The sequence below is a fragment of the Borostomias antarcticus genome (genome assembly GCF_949987555.1).
Source record: "Borostomias antarcticus genome assembly, chromosome: 27".
In the NCBI taxonomy this organism is placed as follows: Eukaryota; Metazoa; Chordata; class Actinopteri; order Stomiiformes; family Stomiidae; genus Borostomias; species Borostomias antarcticus.
Window position 1 is genome coordinate 7,799,963 of NC_140260.1, and position 22,759 is coordinate 7,822,721.

General features: G+C 41.9%; 1 protein-coding gene across 1 annotated transcript; it reads right to left on the minus strand.

The window, feature by feature from the left end:
* Nucleotides 1-4,080: 4,080 nt before the first annotated feature.
* LOC311326444 (melanocortin receptor 5-like) lies at nt 4,081-5,910 on the minus strand (the record flags this gene model as incomplete). Its single annotated transcript, XM_084459337.1, has 3 exons — nt 4,081-4,774; nt 5,405-5,586; nt 5,764-5,910. 3 exons carry the CDS (start codon nt 5,908-5,910, stop codon nt 4,081-4,083), a joined length of 1,023 nt encoding a protein of 340 aa, XP_084315463.1.
* Nucleotides 5,911-22,759: the final 16,849 nt, after the last annotated feature.

Below are 22,759 nucleotides of genomic sequence, written 5' to 3' on the forward strand. Positions count from 1 at the left end.
GTGTGTTGTGCAGGGTGTGTGTGTGTGTTGTGCAGGGTGTGTGTTGTGCAGGGTGTGTGTTGTTCAGGGTGTGTGTTGTTCAGGGTGTGTGTTGTGCAGGGTGTGTGTTGTGCAGGGTGTGTGTTGTTCAGGGTGTGTGTTGTGCAGGGTGTGTGTTGTTCAGGGTGTGTGTTGTTCAGGGTGTGTGTTGTGTAGGGTGTGTGTTGTTCAGGATGTGTGTTGTTCAGGGTGTGTGTTGTTCAGGGTGTGTGTTGTTCAGGGTGTGTGTTGTTCAGGATGTGTGTTGTTCAGGGTGTGTGTTGTGCAGGGTGTGTGTTGTTCAGGATGTGTGTTGTTCAGGGTGTGTATCCGTGGTTGGTCAGGCCATAGCAGACAGGATAAAGGATTAAGTTGGGCCTTTTAAAGACACAGCAAACAACATATTATAACAGATGATGACATACAGAACTGCAATAAGAGCTTTTCATATACATTTTCATTCTTAGATGTTTGTACACTGCTACATAAGAGCACAAGGAAAAGTCATTACATTCTCAGCTATTCATCTATGCTTGTTTATGTGTGTGTGAAACCACACAGAGTCATGCTGTTCACATGGATTTTAAGTTACAGAGTCAAACTTTTTTTTTCTCATCGTCAAGGCAACCTGCGATAGGGATGAAAGAGACACACACATCACACACACATACATCAAACACACACAGACACACACGCACATCAAACACACACACATCACACACACATACATCAAACACACACACACACACACACAAACATACATGTACATCACACACACATACATCACACACACACACACACACACACACACACACACACACACACACACACACACACACACACAAAGGGGCACCGTCACACTCATGTAATCCAAATAATATTAAAGGACATGGCCAACGTTTTGTGAAAGACGCTTGTTTTCCATCTTCCCTGGGGTGAGACAAGCAGTATGAAGCATGTTCAACTCTGTGCGTGCAATATGGAGTGGCGTGACCTGGACCGATTAGCCTAGCTTAGCGGCATTCACTGGTACCAGGTTAGGCCGATTAGCCTACTTTCCAAATGTCACGAAATAACCCCCCAATACAACTCCAAAACTATTCTGTTTATAGTTTTTAATGTGTGTATTTACCACGTTGAGTGATCACAATTTTTATTTAAACATTTTTGTTTTCTAAGCAGAAATACTCAAAACTATTTTTTTCGAACCAGGCGTAGGGATCACATTTCAAAAGGTCCGCTCTGTATTGCTTCCGTCAATAGTTTCGACTGGAGTCACTAGACTAACCTGACTTCAGAGATAATCATGAGTCACTAGACTAACCTGACTTCAGAGATAATCATGAGTCACTAGACTGACCTGACTTCAGAGATAATCATGAGTCACTAGACTCACCTGACTTCATAGATAATCATGAGTCACTAGACTAACCTGACTTCAGAGATAATCATGAGTCACTAGACTAACCTGACTTCAGAGATAATCATGAGTCACTAGACTAACCTGACTTCAGAGATAATCATGAGTCACTAGACTAACCTGACTTCAGAGATAATCATGAGTCACTAGACTAACCTGACTTCAGAGATAATCATGAGTCACTAGACTAACCTGACTTCAGAGATAATCATGAGTCACTAGACTAACCTGACTTCAGAGATAATCATGAGTCACTAGACTCACCTGACTTCAGAGATAATCATGAGTCACTAGACTCACCTGACTTCAGAGATAATCATGAGTCACTAGACTAACCTGACTTCAGAGATAATCATGGCAGATTCTGTAAGAGCGGAATCCTCAGAGGATGATGATGATTACTTCTGGACAAACCAAGATACAGAACCTTATCTTTTAGAACCAGAATATACAGAGGAGGAACTACAAGTTTTGGACGGCGAGCGAGCAAGAAGAGAGGGTGAAGCAGAACAGCCTGGTGCCGAGGGGAGAGGCAGAACAAACATGGACTGCTGGTGTAAATGTGGATCATGCCAACCTATGCCGACAGAAATTGAGTTTCTTTGCTGCAGTGAATGGGACTTGGTGCTGCCATCGACGGTAGGAAGGCTCGATCTATCGGACGAAGGGGACAGTGCATAAAGAGACTGTCTCACAACGAATGAAGATTTCGCAGCTCTAATAAATCCTGCAGTTGTGGAAACCATGTTCCATGTGCCCAAAATAAACTGGAAAAAACGCCCCACGCCGAGTGGACCTAATGGACAGTTGTCTATTGAGTAAGTGACTTTCTATAATCATCATGTCACATAGGCTACATTGCTATACTGTTGGTCTATCATCGTGCGTTCGCCGCTCACGCCCCCTCGCATCTGTTTCATGAAAGACCCTATGAACAAAATATGTATATAATCATCGGACGTCACAACGGGGCTAGATTTGGTGAAACAGGAAGTCCTCATAACTCCTACATACATTATCCGATTTGCACCAAATTGCTGACGATTCATGAAGGTCACATTCTGAACACATCTATGCATCGGTATTGAGTCACACTTACAGCGCCACCTACTGGTGAAACAGGAAGTACTCATAACTCCTACATACGTTATCCGATTTACTCAAAATTGCTCATGCTTGATGAAGGTTGCATCTTGAACACATCTGTAAGTCAGTATTGCGTCATACCTACAGCACCACCTACTGGTGAAACAGGAAGTCCTCATAACTCCTACATACATTATCCCATTTACTCCAAATTGCTCAGGGTTGCTTCATCAGAAGGTCGTGTCCTGAACACATCTGTAGGTCAGTATTGAGTCAACCTTATAGTGCCGCCTACAGGTCAAGCAGGAAGTCATCATAACTCCTACATACATTATCCGATTTACTCAACATTACTCACGCTTCATCAAGGTACCATCCTGAACACATCTATGCATCGGTATTGAGTCACGCTTAGAGCGCCACCTACTGGTGACAGGAAGTTTCTCTCAGTACTGGACAACAAAATAGCTCACCCTTTAACGGCGCCGAAACCCGACACGCGTGGGGTGCGAGGGCCCGCTCAATGCTGCTCGCAGCCCTAGTTAAAAATTGTGATCACTCAACGTGGTAAATACACACATTAAAAACTCTAAACAGAATAGTTCTGGAGTTGTATTGGGGGGTTATTTCGTGACATTTGGAAAGTAGGCTAATTGGCCTAACCTGGTACCAGTGAATGCCGCTAAGCTAGGCTAATCGGTCCAGGTCTCACCACTCCATATTGCACGCACAGAGTTGAAAATGCTTCACACTGCTTGTCTAACCCCAGGGAAGATGGAAAACAAGCGTCTTTCACAAAATGTTGGCCATGTCCTTTAACTTCCAATAAATATATAATTACTTGTCATGAGACCCCCCCGGCCCTCCGCGCCCCCCCCCCCTAAAGCCTGCGGTAAACTTGCCGTTAAACAACATGCACTACACGCGTAGACAAGCACATCTTTTTTGCCGTGCACTAATTTCTGAGGAACTGCACAGTCCAACCGCAGCTCCAACGGAATGTAGGCGACGCGCGGCGGCCATCTTTTGCACGCGCGCTGTATATACGCGACGGAGAAGTACTGTACGTATAACGGTTCATCAATGCACAAAATTCCGTACGCTCTTGTTGTAGTTAAACCCAAGTGAGCCGTGGGCTTAACGGTCAGGATTCATGGGTCAGAGGTCGTGGCTGTGTCTGACAGGGTTATGAGCACAGTAAACACACAGTAAAGGGCAGAGGAAGGTCAATAAAAGGTCAACGTGTTGAAGTTCCAAGTGTTCCCGCTCTGCCTCGTGTAGTTGAGTCCCCCTCCGCACCGCCAGGGGGAGCTGTTCATGAAACCACCGTGATCCTGGAGTCTGCAGGTCCAGTGTTCTCCAGTCTGAAGACCAGTCTGTAGACAGCAGTCAGTCTGGATTCAACTGAGGCGGCCGTGACCACAACACCGCCCGGCTCCCCGGGTTAGGGTGTTGTAGTCAATGTGGGTCATCTGAAGGTCATCTGAAGGTCATCTGGAGGTCATCTGGAGGTCATCTGAAGGTCATCTGAAGGTCATCTGGAGGTCAGGGGGAGCTCAGTCGAGCTCAGTGACGTTGCGGGCGAGCCCCAGGTTGCTGCAGACGTTCCTGAGGCTGAAGCAGCAGATGATCTCGCAGAAGGTCTTCCTCATCTCCTGGCTGCGGAAGGCGTAGATCAGCGGGTCGACCACGGAGTTGCACATGATGAGGATCAGGTACATGTTGAAGTGGGACATGAAGCAGAAGCAGTAGAGGTTCTTGGGGCAGGAGATCATGAGGATGAGGTGGAGGAAGAACGGCGCCCAGCACACCACGAAGATCCCCAGCAGGATGGTGAGCGTGATGGCGCCCTTCATGCTGGCGCGCTGGTGGACGGAGCTGGATCCGGGCAGCGCTGCGATGCGCTTGACGTGGGAACGCGCCAGCAGGAACATGTGGCTGTAGAGGGACGCCATCAGCACCAGCATGGCGAAGAACATGGACACCAGGCACACGATGACGGGCGTGGAGTCCGAGTACACGATGAAGATGATGCCGCAGCTGGTGCAGAAGGTCCAGATGGCGGCGATGATGCCGGCGGTGCGGCGAAGCGTGACGATGTTGTGGTAGCGCAGGGCGTAGAAGATGGTCACGTAGCGGTCGACGGCGATGGCGAGCAGGCTGCACATGGACGCCACCACGGAGATGCAGATCATGGAGTCGAAGACGTTGTCCATGTGCCGGATGAAGTGATCATCCACCACCAGCCATCTGGAGGGGGTTGGAACAGCAGCCGATGTTAGACACTGTAAATCAACACTGTTAATGTTCAGACACTGTTAATCAACTCTGTTCATGTTCAGACACTGTTAATCAACTCTGTTCATGTTCAGACACTGTTAATCAACTCTGTTAATGTTCAGACACTGTTAATCAACTCTGTTCATGTTAGACACTGTTAATCAACACTGTTAATGTTCAGACACTGTAAATCAACACTGTTAATGTTCAGACACTGTTAATCAACTCTGTTCATGTTCAGACACTGTAAATCAACACTGTTAATGTTCAGACACTGTTAATCAACACTGTTAATGTTCAGACACTGTTAATCAACTCTGTTCATGTTTGACACTGTAAACCAACACTGTTCTCAGACACTGTTAATAATCAACACAGTTAATGTTCAGACACTGTTAATCAACACTGTTAATGTTCAACACTATTAATCAACTCTATTAATGTTAGACACTGTTAATTGTTAATCAGCACAGTTAATGTTCAACACTATTAATCAACTCTATTAATGTTAGACACTGTTAATCAACTCTGTTAATCGACCTCAGCCAACATGAATTAACCCCAGACCCAATATTCCCGTTGAACCAACAGTGTTCCTACTTGTTGTTGAGGAAGTAGATGACCAGGGCCTCCCAGGCGTTGGACACGCTGACCAGCATGTCTGCCACGGCCAGGCTGCACACAAACAGGTACATGGGCGAGTGGAGGTTCTTGTTCTTCGCGATGGCTATGATGACCAGGATGTTCTCCAGCAGGCTGATGATGCCCAGGATGAGGAACACCTGGAGAGGGAACCCCCCACCCCCCAAAAAAAACTTTATTGACACTGATCTGTGACATCATAGCTCAGCTGTCTCCTGATCATAGTAGGTTTGAGGGCAGGGGGCTTAGTGCCTTGCTCAGGGCACAATGGCAGGACATAGTGTGACCGCAGGTATTTCAGGCTCTGACCCACCCACCTCGACGGCTATAGTGAGCTGCTCGCATGCCTTGGGCTTGGCGAGTGAGGGCGGGGCCGCGGTGGCGTTGTCATAGTAGTCATAGAGAGAGCTGTGGTTGGTGAAGAGGGCCCAGAAGGGCGGGGTCAGGGTGGAGGAGCGGTTCATGTTGAGTAGGGGAGGGGCTTGACGTAGGTGATCTGATCACTGGCTCCGTGTCCTCAGCTGCATCCTGCTGGAGGGGGGAGGGGGGGGGGAGGGGGACAGGAAACATGATAACAGCATTTAAGTTAATTGAGTCCATATTTGTATATTATAACATCAATTGTATTGTTCTAATGGGTAACAACACTATATATTGTTTGGTAACCATATAAATCACATTCCAACACATCTAGATCTGTTTCCTGTGTGTGCGTGTGTGTGTGTGTGTGTGTGTGTGTGTGTGTGTGCGTGTGTGTGTGTTATCAGTAGTGTTATCATCTGAATCTGTCCTATCCGTCAGTGATGTCATTCCGGACCACTCTACTCTTCTCCAATCAAATGTGACCGCCGCTGGTGATTTGGTCCTCAACTAGGCATTTTCATTTTTCAGTTTTTTACAGATTATGAAAGTGCAGATTGTAAGCTTTCAAATGAGGTCTCATACATTGAAATCTGAACATATTTGAAGAAGATATGCTTATTTGAATGCTAGTACTGCCAAGTCAACTTAGCTGAGAAATCGCCCTCCAAAGTTCTCCAACATTTTCACACCTCTGACTGCCAGGTAATGGGCGTAAACAATAGCCTGGTAACCGCACCCCCAGCCACTCCCCCACTGGACGATCTGTCATTATCTGTCAGAGTGGCTGTCAACTTGGGGTATTACCTGAGAGTGGGGTGCTCTCTCACTGATTACCCCACACTCTTTGAGTCAGTATTAATCTTGTGTTGTGAATGCAGTTAAGAACAATATAAGATGAAGTTCAAATTTAACGTTCTTTATTGTCAAATACATGATATACATTACAAGCATAAGTAGTAAAGTGTACAAAAAAAGGCAACAGTCTAAGTGTTAAAGTGTACAGTCAGTTGTATAGACAAGGTGCATAGTGTTCATTGTGATCAAGTGCACAACAAAGTAATAAGGTGCATAGTGTTCAATGTGATCAAGTGCACAACAAAGTAATAACAAGGTGCATAGTGTTCATTGTGATCAAGTGCACAGCAAAGTAATAACAAGGTGCATAGTGTTCATTGTGATCAAGTGTACAACAAAGTAATAACAGTCCCCAGCTCAATACTCAAGGTAATAACAGTACTCGGCTCAGTATTCAATATTCGAACAATGCAGTCTGTGCAAGTGTGCGCAAGTCTGTGCAAGAGAACAAGCAATGCTTCAGTATACAAACAGGAAAAGGCTGTGGCCTTTCTCCTGCAGTGCTGTCCATCCTGATGATCTGCAGTGAATCTACAAGCGGACAGTCTTGTTCTGAGCTGCTGTGGAGTTTGGCGGGGGACATGTGACGTCTCGTCCCTCATCAGAACAGAACTCTCTGATCTTGTTAAAGAGATATGTCTGTCTGGCCATGTCCAGTCCGGGTGGGGCTTGCACAAGAAGACCTTCTCTGGGGGGCAGGACATCAGGCTTGCGCAGCAGCTGAAACTCGACTGCTGGTGCAAAACGGTGTTCTCTGGCCACAACCATGCCAGGTCTCTCAGTATCAAAACTGCAATAGAATAGAAGGAAGAAAGTACATTAAACTATTGCCCACAGTACTGGCACTCCATATACATAAAATAGTACCAGAATGTGTTGATTAAATAGACTAGCTAATGCATGATAATTACCTGAAGTGCTGGTAACTCGAAATCTGTGGGAGTGCCCGGAAGTAGGGTTTCAGATGCTCTTGCCAGTTGTAGCATTTGCATGTCCAAGCGCATGGGGGTCTGCACTTGTCCACCATTCTCCTGGTAGTCTTGGGCTATGGCCTGGAGCTTGTTCTTGCTCATGCTGTAACCAAAACAAAAAACAAGGTGTCAGACTAACATACCTCTCATGCTCTCTCATTCTGTTTCTCTCTGTAATAGCTACCTAGCTAGCTAGCTAGCTAGATATTAGCTGCCTCGCTGGGTAGTTTAGGAACACAGGGCTAGCTCAGCTAACTAGCATGTTAGCTAACGTTAGCTAGCTAGATATTAGCTGCCTCGCTGGGTAGTTTAGGAACACAGGGCTAGCTCAGCTAACTAGCATGTTAGCTAACGTTAGCTAGCTAGATATTAGCTGCCTCGCTGGGTAGTTTAGGAACAAAGGGCTAGCTCAGCTAACTAGCATGTTAGCTAACGTTAGCTAGCTAGCCTTTGTTAGTTAGTGCTAGATTTGTTATGCTAGCTAGACTCAGTCACTTGTTTAGAAATGAGCTACTGCTAAACGACTAACGTTAATGTAAACAGCACAGATAGTATAAAGATAGCTTACTCGAAGCATTGTCCTCTTCTTCACTACCACATTCCGAGTTTGTACCATCGTCAACATCCATGTAGTCCTTTAGGTACGAATCCATAAGTTCTCCATTGTCGAATCGTCGAGCGGCGTTGAGCAGATCTTTGTTCAGAGCTTTCGCAAAAGCTGTAGCATCCATGGTTAAACGTGGAACTGAAATGTAAACAAACAAGCGTGCAGTTCTTATGGGCAGGGTGGGGGCGGAGAACCCGGAAGCAATAGCCAATGAAAACAAATCATGCTAATCGATCTGCCCGCCCCCAAGCCCGGCTCGAAATCAGCTAAAAACGAGCTTAGTTCGCAGACTAATTAAACGTATTTCGTGAACCTAAAACTGTTGTCTGTTATAGTAAGTAGGTTCTTCACAACTTCAACTTTGGTAATACGCAAAAAAACAAAAAACGAAAAAAAAAGTTTTTTTAGCTATTTTGCCCTCTAGCGCATTTCGGGGTTTGCCGAGTTGCGGACCAAATCACCAGCCGCTGTCACAAATGCTTCCCCTCGTCTGGCCAGATTCAAATGATTGGTTATCACTTCAATTCAGTTCAGCTCAATTCAATTCAATTCTGCAGCTTAAAAACAAAAACACTACAAACACACAAAAAACACATACAGTAACACATAACAGTACACACAGCACTATACACAGAAAAACACAACACTATACACACAAAAACACATAACAGTACACACAAAAACACATAACACTATACACACAAAAACACAGCACTATACACACAAAAACACAACACTATACACACTAAAACACATAACACTATACACACTAAAACACATAACACTATACACACAAAAACACAACACTTTACACACAAAAACACAACACTATACACACAAAAACAAAACACTATACACACAAAAACACAACACTTTACACACAAAAACACAACACTATACACACAAAAACACAACACTATACACACAAAAACACAACACTATACACACAAAAACACAACACTTTACACACAAAAACACAACACTATACACACAAAAACAAAACACTATACACACAAAAACACAACACTATACACACAAAAACACATAACACTGTACACACAAAAACACAGCACTATCCACACTAAAACACAACACTATCCACACTAAAACACAACACTATCCACACTAAAACACAGAACACTATACACAAAAACACAGAACACTATACACACTAAAACACACAACACTATACACACTAAAACACACAACACTATACACACTAAAACACAACACTATACACACTAAAACACACAACACTATACACACTAAAACACAACACTATACACACTAAAACACACAACACTATACACACTAAAACACATAACACTATCCACACTAAAACACAACACTATACACACTAACACACATAACACTATCCACACTAAAACACATAACACTATACACACTAAAACACAGCACTACCCACACTAAAACACATAACACTATACACACTAAAACACAGCACTATACACACTAAAACACATAACACTATACACACTAAAACACATAACACTATACACACTAAAACACAGAACACTATACACACTAAAACACATAACACTATACACACTAAAACACATAACACTATCCACACTAAAACACAGCACTATACACACTAAAACACAACACTATACACACTAAAACACATAACACTATCCACACTAAAACACATGACACTATACACACTAAAACACAGAACACTATACACACTAAAACACATAACACTATCCACACTAAAACACATAACACTATACACACAAAACACAACACTATACACACTAAAACACAGAACACTATACACACTAAAACACATAACACTATACACACAAAAACACATAACACTATACACACAAAAACACAGCACTATACACACTAAAACACATAACACTATACACACTAAAACACAGCACTATACACACTAAAACACATAACACTATCCCCACTAAAACACATAACACTATACACACTAAAACACAGCACTATACACACTAAAACACATAACACTATACACACTAAAACACAGCACTATACACACTAAAACACACAGCACTATACACACTAAAACACAGAACACTATCCACACTAAAACACAACACTATACACACTAAAACACATAACACTATACACACAAAAACACATAACACTATACACACTAAAACACAACACTATACACACTAAAACACAGAACACTATACACACTAAAACACATAACACTATACACACTAAAACACATAACACTATACACACTAAAACACAACACTATACACACTAAAACACAACACTATACACACTAAAACACATAACACTATACACACTAAAACACAACACTATACACACAAAAACACAGAACACTATCCACACTAAAACACATAACACTATCCACACTAAAACACATAACACTATACACACTAAAACACAACACTATACACACTAAAACACATACCACTATACACACTAAAACACAACACTATACACAATAAAACACAGAACACTATCCACACTAAAACACATAACACTATACACACTAAAACACAACACTATACACACAAAAACACAGCACTATACACACTAAAACACAACACTATCCACACTAAAACACAGAACACTATCCACACTAAAACACAGAACACTATCCACACTAAAACACAGAACACTATACACACTAAAACACAGCACTATCCACACTAAAACACATAACACTATACACACTAAAACACATAACACTATACACACTAAAACACATAACACTATCCACACTAAAACACAGCACTATACACACTAAAACACATAACACTATACACACTAAAACACAACACTATACACATAAAAACACAGCACTATACACACTAAAACACATAACACTATCCACACTAAAACACAGAACACTATACACACTAAAACACAGCACTATACACACTAAAACACATAACACTATCCACACTAAAACACAGAACACTATACACACAAAAACACAACACTATACACACTAAAACACAGAACACTATACACACTAAAACACAACACTATACACACTAAAACACATAACACTATACACACTAAAACACAACACTATACACACTAAAACACATAACACTATACACACTAAAACACAACACTATACACACTAAAACACAACACTATACACACTAAAACACATAACACTATACACACTAAAACACAACACTATACACACAAAAACACAGAACACTATTCACACTAAAACACATAACACTATCCACACTAAAACACATAACACTATACACACTAAAACACAACACTATACACACTAAAACACATACCACTATACACACTAAAACACAACACTATACACACTAAAACACAGAACACTATCCACACTAAAACACATAACACTATACACACTAAAACACAACACTATACACACAAAAACACAGCACTATACACACTAAAACACAACACTATCCACACTAAAACACAGAACACTATCCACACTAAAACACAGAACACTATCCACACTAAAACACAGAACACTATACACACTAAAACACAGCACTATCCACACTAAAACACATAACACTATACACACTAAAACACATAACACTATACACACTAAAACACATAACACTATCCACACTAAAACACAGCACTATACACACTAAAACACATAACACTATACACACTAAAACACAACACTATACACATAAAAACACAGCACTATACACACTAAAACACATAACACTATCCACACTAAAACACAGAACACTATACACACTAAAACACAGCACTATACACACTAAAACACATAACACTATCCACACTAAAACACAGAACACTATACACACAAAAACACAACACTATACACACTAAAACACAGAACACTATACACACTAAAACACAACACTATACACACTAAAACACATAACACTATACACACTAAAACACAACACTATACACACTAAAACACATAACACTATACACACTAAAACACAGCACTATACACACTAAAACACATAACACTATACACACTAAAACACAGAACACTATACACACAAAAACACAACACTATACACACAAAAACACATAACACTGTACACACTAAAACACATAACACAATACACACAAAAACACAACACTATCCACACTAAAACACATAACACTATACACACAAAAACACATAACAGTACACACACAAAAACATATAACACTATACACACAAAAACATATAACAGTACATACACAAAAAAACAACACTGCACACAAAAACGCATAACACTATACACACAAAAACCCATAGCACTATGTTGAATTTGGTTGATTTTCAGAGAAATGTTGGGTTAATCTGATCCTGTTAGCTATTTCTAAATTATAATGATTGACCTCTGAGTATGGCTGTAGCTGTAGCTTTCTGTAAGAAACAGTGTCCCTCTTCCATAGACTTATGAGATAAAGATGACATTCCATGGTTGGTACACTAACAAGGCCACAGAAGAGACCAGAAAGACGAGCGGGGGGGGGACACCCGAACCATAAGAACCGTGCTCGAGCTCCGATGCTTTGATTTGAGTCCAGACAGCATACAGATAGGTCATCTGTACATTAGACTTTATGCCATCGTCTTTTGTATGTCAAACCTTCTGGAATAAACAGTTTTTGCTTGTCGCTCAAATCCTGTGTTGGAGAGATTCATTTGGGATACATCAGAACAAGGAGACACTGGACTGTGTGGTATTATGTTAGATTGGGGGCCGTCTTTTATTGTAATCAAAACACAATAATGATAAAAAACAACGAAAGTCAACAATTAGTGCCGTGACCCGGATCGGAAATCGAACCCTGAGAAAGTCCAAGACTGGTCGTCAGCCAAAGCAGACAGCTACAGCCACGAGAGACGCCTGGCAGTGCAGCTGTGACCTGAACGACCCCGGACAGACAATCACACCCAACTGGGTGAGTGGGTTCGGTATCCCGATCATAAAAACGAATCAGTAAATCTCAACTATACCACACATAGTCTCTCAACACAAAACCAGTGCTGGAGGTGAATGTATGTAGCTACATGTCTTATGTTTGTAATGCCAAGGTATCTGCCAAGGTGTGTGCATTGTTTTGTCATGTGAAGTAGACCACTTCTCTATGTGTAACCTTTAAGGACAGCCTGTGCGAGATCAGGGGAATTGCCTTAAAGTAAGACCCGCGGGATTTCCATCCTGGGGTTGCCAGCCCACACGGGTGGATGGCGTTCACTTCCAGGGACCGGAGGGGTTCTTGAGAAGGTTTTGTGTAGCCTTTAAGAGATTCTTAAAGTAAGACCCCAGGATTTCCATCCTGGGGTTGCATACCCACACGACTGATTCGGTGGGTGGCGTTCACTTCTAGGGACCGGCGTGTCCTTGAGAAGGCCCCCGTGAAAGACCGGGGTTTGTGAGTTTGTGATTTACTCGAGGGGGGCGGGCTGACAATGCCGTCAGATGAGGACAGAAATGACGAGAGGTTAAAGGAGGAACCCGAGTTTTCCGCCCCCTCCTCACAAGCTGAGGAGAGAGAGGAGGGATCGTACTGTAGATGTGACACTCCCACCAGCTGTTTCGAACATGCGCCCCCTACGACCGGGGGGTGTTACTGTCAGTGCAGATGGCACCGACAGTAATTGTAGTTGAATGCTGTTCGGCTAGTGTAAAACATCCATGCGATGTAGGTGATGTGAACATGGCTCAGGCCAGTCACCCGTTGGTCGGTGACACTCTAACTAAAGCAATCACCACCAAGGTCAAGAGAGTAAAGGAGAAAGCCAGAGCTCCACAGATCCCATTCAGAGCTAGGGATGACAAACAAGAGCGCTGTCATTTCTGTGGGAGCAGAGGCTCAGAGAACAGCTTTCACCTTCAGCACGGCTCCCCAGGCCTATCAGCTGCATCCGCTGCCGCTCCGCGTCCGAGGCCGCCCTGTTACAAAAGCCAGAAGGCCTGTGTGTAACAACCACCTTGAATGGACGGCAACACATAGAGTTCCTCCTTAATGCGAGGGGGGGGGGGGGGGGGCTACCGTGGAGTCGGAGTCGAGGTAACACTCTGGCTGACCAAGCAGCAGAACAGACAGCTCATGACAGAGAGACCATACAAGCCCATTTGTCCTCAGCCCAACCTGCAACCCCGTATCAGATTGACATTATCGCTGACATAAGATGATACAGGTAGAGACTGAGAGGGGGGAGGTGTGGACATGGATGGAGAATGGGGCAGAAATGGACTCAGACGAGGGTGGCGACAAGGTCAGAAATTGGTTGCACCACAACGGTTGCTCCCTTATCTGGCAACACAGATTCACTCCACTGTTCTTATCAACCTCAGAGTAGTGGACTCAGACTGAAAGAATGAACCGTGTCATCAAGGGGAGACTCACAAAGTCATCAGGAGGGCGTGATTTGGCCCGACGCTTTGAGTCTCGTGCTTTGCTCCATTCGAGCAACACACAATCAGGAGATGGGCCTTAGCCCTTTCGAGGTCATCTGTGGCAAGCAGATGTTCATCTCACTAGTGAGGTGTTGAGTGGTTACTGTGAGTAATTGAGCATGGCTGTGGCCAGGGCCCACAAACAGGTGCTGGCAGCATGGAGCGAGATCCCCGAGGGGGGACAGGCTCTAATCCCAGGCCAGTACGTAATGATAAAGAAGTTTCAAAGAAGAGACATTCGATGCGAAGTGGGAGGAGCCTTATCAGACCTGGCTCATCACCCACACAGCAGGTGTGTAGTAGTAAGATAGTAGGAAAACCCAACTGGAGCCAAGCTAGTCAATGCAAGGTGGTAGTGCAGAGAATGCATTAGTACTTGGCCTTGACAGAATCTGTTAATCCGATGGGATTATTTTGTTGTGGAACAGGCTAATAGTAGCTAGCTAGATCATTTGCACTGCAATTGGCCCCTCTACACACAAGCTAATTAGCCTGCGGCCGGTTGACACCCATTAGTAGTAGATGATGGAGACATGCTCAAGCTAACGATGTAAAACTACTATGCTTTGCATTATATTAACTATGCATCTCATAATATGTATATCATAATAGCTAACGTTAGCCTGTCGAACAGACGATAGTTAGACAGTCATTCTCATAGACTGCAAGTTGCTGCCACTTAGGACTTCAAAGTAGCCTATATTGGCTACTATATAGACTACTAGGCCAGTAGGGCTGTCAACTAAGCTCATAAATGATATTAGAATGTCGCTTAAAAATGGTCAGAAAATCAAATATTTGATTGTATTATATTTTGCATAGAAAATACATTACTCATCAGTTTGTGGCACTGGCATGCATTTTTGTGACAGCCTTCTACAGTATACAGCAATGCTACAGAAATAGGCATTCACAGTCAATCTGCCGGCTGGTAACAGCTTTTAGCTTTCTAAACAGACAACCTCTGCAGCACATTACGACCCAGGATGTAGCCTATGTTAAAACGCAAAAGCAAAACCAACTCAGCTAGCAATCTAAACAATATAGTAAGCTTACAATCTACAAGTAGCGGCAAAAGTTGGACAACAAGGGAATGACTGTTCAGCTTGTATATATGTAGATACTAGCTACGTCCAGCTAGTGCGAGACAAACGTTACACACGATAGACCGCACCAACATTTCCAGAAACTACGGTGTCCATAATAGGACATCCTCGGATGTCCACGGAAGGAAATTCAAATTTCATTTGTAGTGTATTTTTATACGGTATTACATCAATACATTTGGATACACTCATTTAGTAATCATTTACTAAGAATAAGGAATAAACTCCATTTTAGATAGAACTCTGTAATTACAAGCAACTTCATTGCAGTAGGAACTTGGTTAACTTAATTAGTTTAACATGTAGATGACAACATATTGTCCTTTCCTGAGTCAACATTCCTTTGCCCCTGATGAACAATAGAGATGGCACCTCTGAAGAAGAAGTCAGGAAGCCTACAGGTGATCAAAGCAGGACCGGAAAAACCCCAAGACAGCCCCCATGTCTGGAGGGGGGGGCAGAGCTCAGTGACACCTATTGACCAATTAAAAGACTAGTTGTAAATGTACCTCCCTCGTATGCAAAATTGTTTGTTTGTCATGTGATTCCTGGCTTGAAGCCAGTTTAAAAACTGAAGACACGAGACTGAGAATTCAGTACCGCTGAAATTTGACCGAATGGCGTGCTCAATAAATTTGGTTTAAACTGCATTTTTCTCCAGAAGATTCTTTCCAAGTCAAGACAAAAAGATACGACATATTGGCGATGGTGATTGGGATGGCGCGCTTATAGCTCCCGATTTCCAAGACCCTTGAAAGACAGCGAGATCAACTAAACTTTTTGTGAACCTAACGGCCAAGGAGGACAAGAGGGAACGACCTCGCGAGTCTTGATCGAGGTAAACCGTCTTGCAAATCATTTTATGCTTACGCCATAAAGAACTTCCAATAAATAAGGAGAAATAGATTAAATTGTGTACGCATTGTTGTGCTGACTCGGTATGGGCATTGTCTTAGAAAGACGCATACGAGTGCGCAGAGGTTAGAGAAAGACGGGAGCTCCAGAGTGGGGTTCCGTGTCTCTAAAAAAACCGGTTAAATTAAATGCATAGGATTGCATATTTTTGTTAAATGTGTGAGGTACCAGTATGTAAAAGCAGGCTAAACCGGAGTCCTGTATTGTCTCGTTTTAAAGTACGTTTTTAGCAGTCTGCTATTTGTCTTGTGTAAAATGTTTATTGTCTATTGTAGATATTTGAGATTGGTTTAATTTTACTTTCTGAATGAATGATTGAGGAAGGAACTTTCTTTGTTCTCTCCTCCACGTGGGACTGGATATTGTAGGCCTGTGTGTGTGTGTGTGTGCCTGCGTCCACAGCCTTTGTGTGAGGAGACGGGCTGTGTGAGGTGTGAAAGTTGAGGTGTGAACGAGAGAGTGAAAGGAGAGCGTGCGTTGTGGGTTTTGTGCTTTAAAGTTTAAAAGTTGAGATTGTGTGTTTGTTGGTTTTATACATTGTAAGGTTTGAAAGTTGAGTTAATGTAAATAATATTGTGCTGATATTTCTTGTTTAATTGTCTTTTGTGGGTGAGGCTGCTCCCCGTACTCTTGAGTTGTAAAAATTCCTAGCCCTCATTAAAACCACAGCTGGCTGTGGGGGGAGGGGGGTCAGTGATACGCGGTCACTAGACAATAGGTTTTTTTCAGTCTTAAGGTGATGCGGGCAGTGACCATTTTCTCTATCTCTTTCTTGTTCTATCTTTCTTTCTCTCTTACTTCTTTCTCTTTCCTATCTTTAGAAATTAGGGAACGATAATTCATCCAGTGGGTCGTGCGGTGTATGGGACGACTGGATTAGATAGAATAAAGTTAATTTATAAATCAATGAGGGATGTTGAACCCGGGCCAGGTGGACACTGATCGAGAAATCGGTTACTCAGCACTCAAACCCTAGCAGCAATCCACTAGTATTAATGAAACCTTTCTTCAATCTTCATAAATTGAGAAATGGTGTAGCGTTAGCTAGATTTTAGGGATATTTAGAAATCTTTCATCCTTCTCACCTCTGTTGTCCTATGCCTCCATCTAGTGGCGTTTATTAGGTTGCAGTTCAAGTTGGTTTTGATTGTATGGATTCAAGTGTATTAGGTGGTTCAATGCTGCCATCGTGTGGCCTTTGTTAGATATGACCGCTTTCTATATTTGTTTGATTATTCGTGTGTTTTATGACAGTTTGACTTTAGAATAATGGATTGTTAATAACACATTCATTTTTAATTATCAGTGCTTGGTAATTAATTGGGTTTTCCCCTTTGAGTCAATCTGTTTACAGTGATATCCGGAAAAGCTTTTGTCCATACCAGCCATCCATCCATCCACCCATCCATCACCTGCTTGAAAAGTAAGCCTGAATTGCTGATTAATGCTCATTAATTGAACTAGACTGATCACCTGATTTAATTGTTTTGAGTGGTTGACCTGCATTTGAGGCTTGGTGTTTTATGATAAGGTGATTGATTGGTTTGGTTACTTGATTTGATAATAAGGATAAATGGTTAGTCCATTAATTGATTCATTATTGATTACTTGATTAATTATTTATAGTTAAACTTTTTGTTATTATAAATATTATATATAATAATTCTACTTGATACTGGATATAAGTGGTTTTGTGGGTGTTTAATTGTTAAATGGATGTAGATGGTTTGGTGATGAGCTTTGGTTTTTGAGTGATTGGTGGTCTGTTGGATATCTGGTTTAAAGGTGTCTTGGTTTTTGATAGAATAAACATCAGTTTAAGGGTTTGCTTTAGTAGAGCGATATAGACGTACATACATATATTACGCTTTGCATATTGTGTGTATGGAGTGAAAGGACTGTGTGTGAACGGACAGTAGGACTCAACTTGCTGACAGGCAAAGTGGTGTGGACATTTCGATGTCTACGTCAAAATATTTTTTATTTTAATTCATTATTTTCTGGCATACAGCGATTAATGAGGGGATTGTCCTCTGGTGCACAATACCCTAAGCTTGCGTCAAACCGGGCTTTGTGGTTTTTAATTTGCAAAAATTAAAAGTGCTTAAATGGGACCGATCGCTCCCTGTGCTGAAGACTAGGGTTGAGATTGAGCAGGAGTAGATCTGGAGAGGAAGTTTAGGCAGAGCAAGAAGTGTCCTATGTCTGTGAGTGATTGAGTGTTCATTTCTTTATTAATTACATAATTGATAAAGCTTGATTTTTATAGTGTTAGATTCTTAATAGGTTTATTGATAGTTTGAATTGTTAACAGTTTATCAAGTTATGAGGATCTTAAATAGTCTTGACGCTGTTCAGTAAAGTGGGACGGATACAGAACACAGCATTGGAAGCAGTAATTGTAGCTCCAACCGAAATAGAGGAAGTCAACAGCACAACGGACAAGCTGTTGAGTGAGTGATGCTCTGTTCTCCCACATGAATTAAGTTTTGACTTTGCATTCTTATGACATTAGGAGGGAATCTAATATGGCTTATACACAGTTACTTGTGCTAAATACTGAGGGAAGATATGTAATCAGAGGTGATAATAATGACATTATGCAGAAGGGAAATGCCAGGACGACCGTTGTAACTCATCTTGATGTGAAGCGCAAAACCAAGAAATTAGATAAGCATCCGACACCAGTTGAAAAGAAGAAGAAGAAGAAAAGCAAAAAGGGCAGACATAAAAGTGATAGTGACTCTTCTGTAGAGGAAGGAGTGGATATTGGAGGATATGATGAAAGTATTAGAAAGATTATGACAGGTGCTGTATAGAAAGGAAGTGTTGCTATTGAAACAGACTAGTAGTAGTAGTGAAGAAGAGAGTGAGGAGTCTGACTCGAAGGAAGATGATACAACATGGACCAAGGATGTACCAGATTAAGAAGAATTGAAGGAAATTAGGAAGTAGTTGAAGGTGATTAGGAAGTAGTTGAAGGAAATTGGAAAGTAGTTGAAGGAACGAGATGCTGAGCTGAAGAGGAAACTCACTCAAAGTCAGCTCTTGAGTGGAAAATGGATAGAAGAGGAGTAGAAACAAGCTGTTGTTTTGCAGAACAACAACGACGACAATAACCAATGATGTAATCTTCATTCCCGTTCCCTGTTTTCCAACAGCCTCAGACAGGGGGAGATTATTAATTCTGAAGTATTCAAAAAGGAAAAAAAAAAAAAAAAAGGGGGGGTGAATAGGAAGTTGAACATGTCATTGGCTAGATGTCATCAGCAATTTACAATACAATAAGTATTTCTTACGTTTTTAGAATCAATTTTTTAGGAGAATGATAGCGGTGATAACCTACGTTGTCACCTCTGAGCCTGAGTTCATTATTGAAGTTGAAGTGATGAGGAATATTTTTATTACATCTGTGACATTTTGGAGAAACACTTGTCTCCAGAAGATTATTATAGAAGCAAACTAGTTGAGTATGGACTCCAGAGTATGAACCATCTTTTTGTTCAGAAAAACAAAAACAAAAAGTCATGTGTGTTGAATGATTATCAATGATTTGATGCTAAGTTCAGTTTATTACAGGAATTTCATAATAGTAGGAGTATTCAGTTATGGTTTCATATAACATTAGTTTAGATAATTGGTTTACAAAGCTGTTTAGTCAATTCAAATAGGTTATGTTTCTCACTTTGATTTAGGAGTTTGTGTTTCAATAGTCAATGAATGGCCATAAGCTGTTCGTTTATGCATTCTATTGAGGAGTTGGCTTTAGGCCTTCCCCTCTGTCATTAACCTCGGTTTGTGTTAAGTGTTGTTTTACAGGTACCGTGGACCCTGGGGGCCGGGCCCTAGCAATGCCTGATTTATGCCATCCTGGGGGCTGACGGTCATCTGTTGTTTGTATATTGTTTTCTTGTTTAAATCCTTTTTTACCTTTTTGATATGTGTTGGAACATGAGGTTACTTGATGTTTAGCATTATAGGTCATTTCTGTTTAGGGTTTCTTGTTTAATCAGGCAGCAGGGGGTCGTCTACATTTCACCTGTGTTTTTGATTCAGGTGTGTGTACACGTCTCCTTGGTTGGATTATTCTGTTTTGTAGTAATTTAGGTTTGGTCTATGTCTATAGGATGTTCTGTGTTTTGTGTAGTTCTGTGTTGATGTTTTCAGACTATCCTGGAGTGCATTTAGTGGGCTACCAAGGCGTGGTTGCCCCTCACCAGCATGAAGCTATGAACTGTGTGGAGTCACGGATGACTTGAGGGTCATTCTTGGACATTCCTGGAGTGTTCTCCCTGTTTCGGACGGGGTGAGCTTACCATCTTGCTGCGGACATTGTTCTCTGGGTGTCAGAGAGGATTGCGACACCTGGGGGTTTGATGTCTGAAGATGGCTCCAGCGTGAGACGAGGAGATGAGACAGCGCTGAGGGCTGTTCTCCTTCGGAGGGGCTAAGTGCTAGTAACCTCTGGCCCCCGATTTGCTTTGTTGTTGTGTGATGTTTTGGTTATTTGTATGTGTTTTGGGGATTGTTTATGTTTAATGTTGTTTTGTGTCGAGGCGTTAAGACGCCTCGAAGGGGGGATATGTAGTGTATTTTTATACGGTATTACATCAATACATTTGGATACACTCATTTAGTAATCATTTACTAAGAATAAGGAATAAACTCCATTTTAGATAGAACTCTGTAATTACAAGCAACTTCATTGCAGTAGGAACTTGGTTAACTTAATTAGTTTAACATGTAGATGACAACATATTGTCCTTTCCTGAGTCAACATTCCTTTGCCCCTGATGAACAATAGAGATGGCACCTCTGAAGAAGAAGTCAGGAAGCCTACAGGTGATCAAAGCAGGACCGGAAAAACCCCAAGACTGCCCCCATGTCCGGAGGGGGGGGCAGAGCTCAGTGACACCTATTGACCAATTAAAAGACTAGTTGTAAATGTACCTCCCTCGTATGCAAAATTGTTTGTTTGTCATGTGATTCCTGGCTTGAAGCCAGTTTAAAAACTGAAGACACGAGACTGAGAATTCAGTACCGCTGAAATTTGACCGAATGGCGTGCTCAATAAATTTGGTTTAAACTGCATTTTTCTCCAGAAGATTCTTTCCAAGTCAAGACAAAAAGATACGACACATTCTTTGTGCAAGTGCAAAAAAAGGATTTGTGGCCAATAAAATTAAGTTATTGCAAATATATATAAAGCAAAACCTTTGTCTGGACACTTTTTAACCCATATTGTGTGTTAAAGGGCTAGGCAGGTTGAAGACATCATGTTGACGTTGTTGTACATCAACGTACAGATCTTCAACAGAATTTCAAAGTTGATTTATAAGTATTTTATCAACCTTTTTCAACCATTGAGCATCCAATGTTCTTTCAAGGTTGAAACGACGACTGACATTAATCCAACTATATTTCAACGTTGAAGGTCGGTCGTGTGCCAGCTGGGGATAATAACTCCATAAGATCAAGCATTCAACCAAGCAGGAATACAGCAGATGACATGGGTAGCTCGATGCAAACTGTCCATTAGGAACCTCTATGTCTAAAACATCTAGAAAATAAAATATCTATGAGTATCTAAAAACGAATGATGGTGAATGAAAATGTTATGTAATCAGAACAAGTATTACTGTATGGAATGGTCTTCATCTTTGTGTCATGGGCTTTGCTGCGTCGCTCGTCAGTATAGCTGCCACCCTCACATCACAAACCCCTGACTTACACACACACACACACACACACACATATATATCTCTGACTCACACACACAAACACACACACACACACACACACACACACATCCCTCTGACTTACACACACATACCTCATATTTACTGTAGACACACACACACACACACACACACACACACACACACACACACACACTCAATCAATCAATCGAAGCTTTATTTGTATAGCGCATTTCATACCCAGAGGCAACACAATGCGCTTTACAGAGAACAAGGGAGGTGGGCATACGACCCACCCCTACATATTCCAGAGGGAAGCAAAAAAACAGTATCACCCGGGGGCCAGATAAAATTCTTCCCTGACCCCTC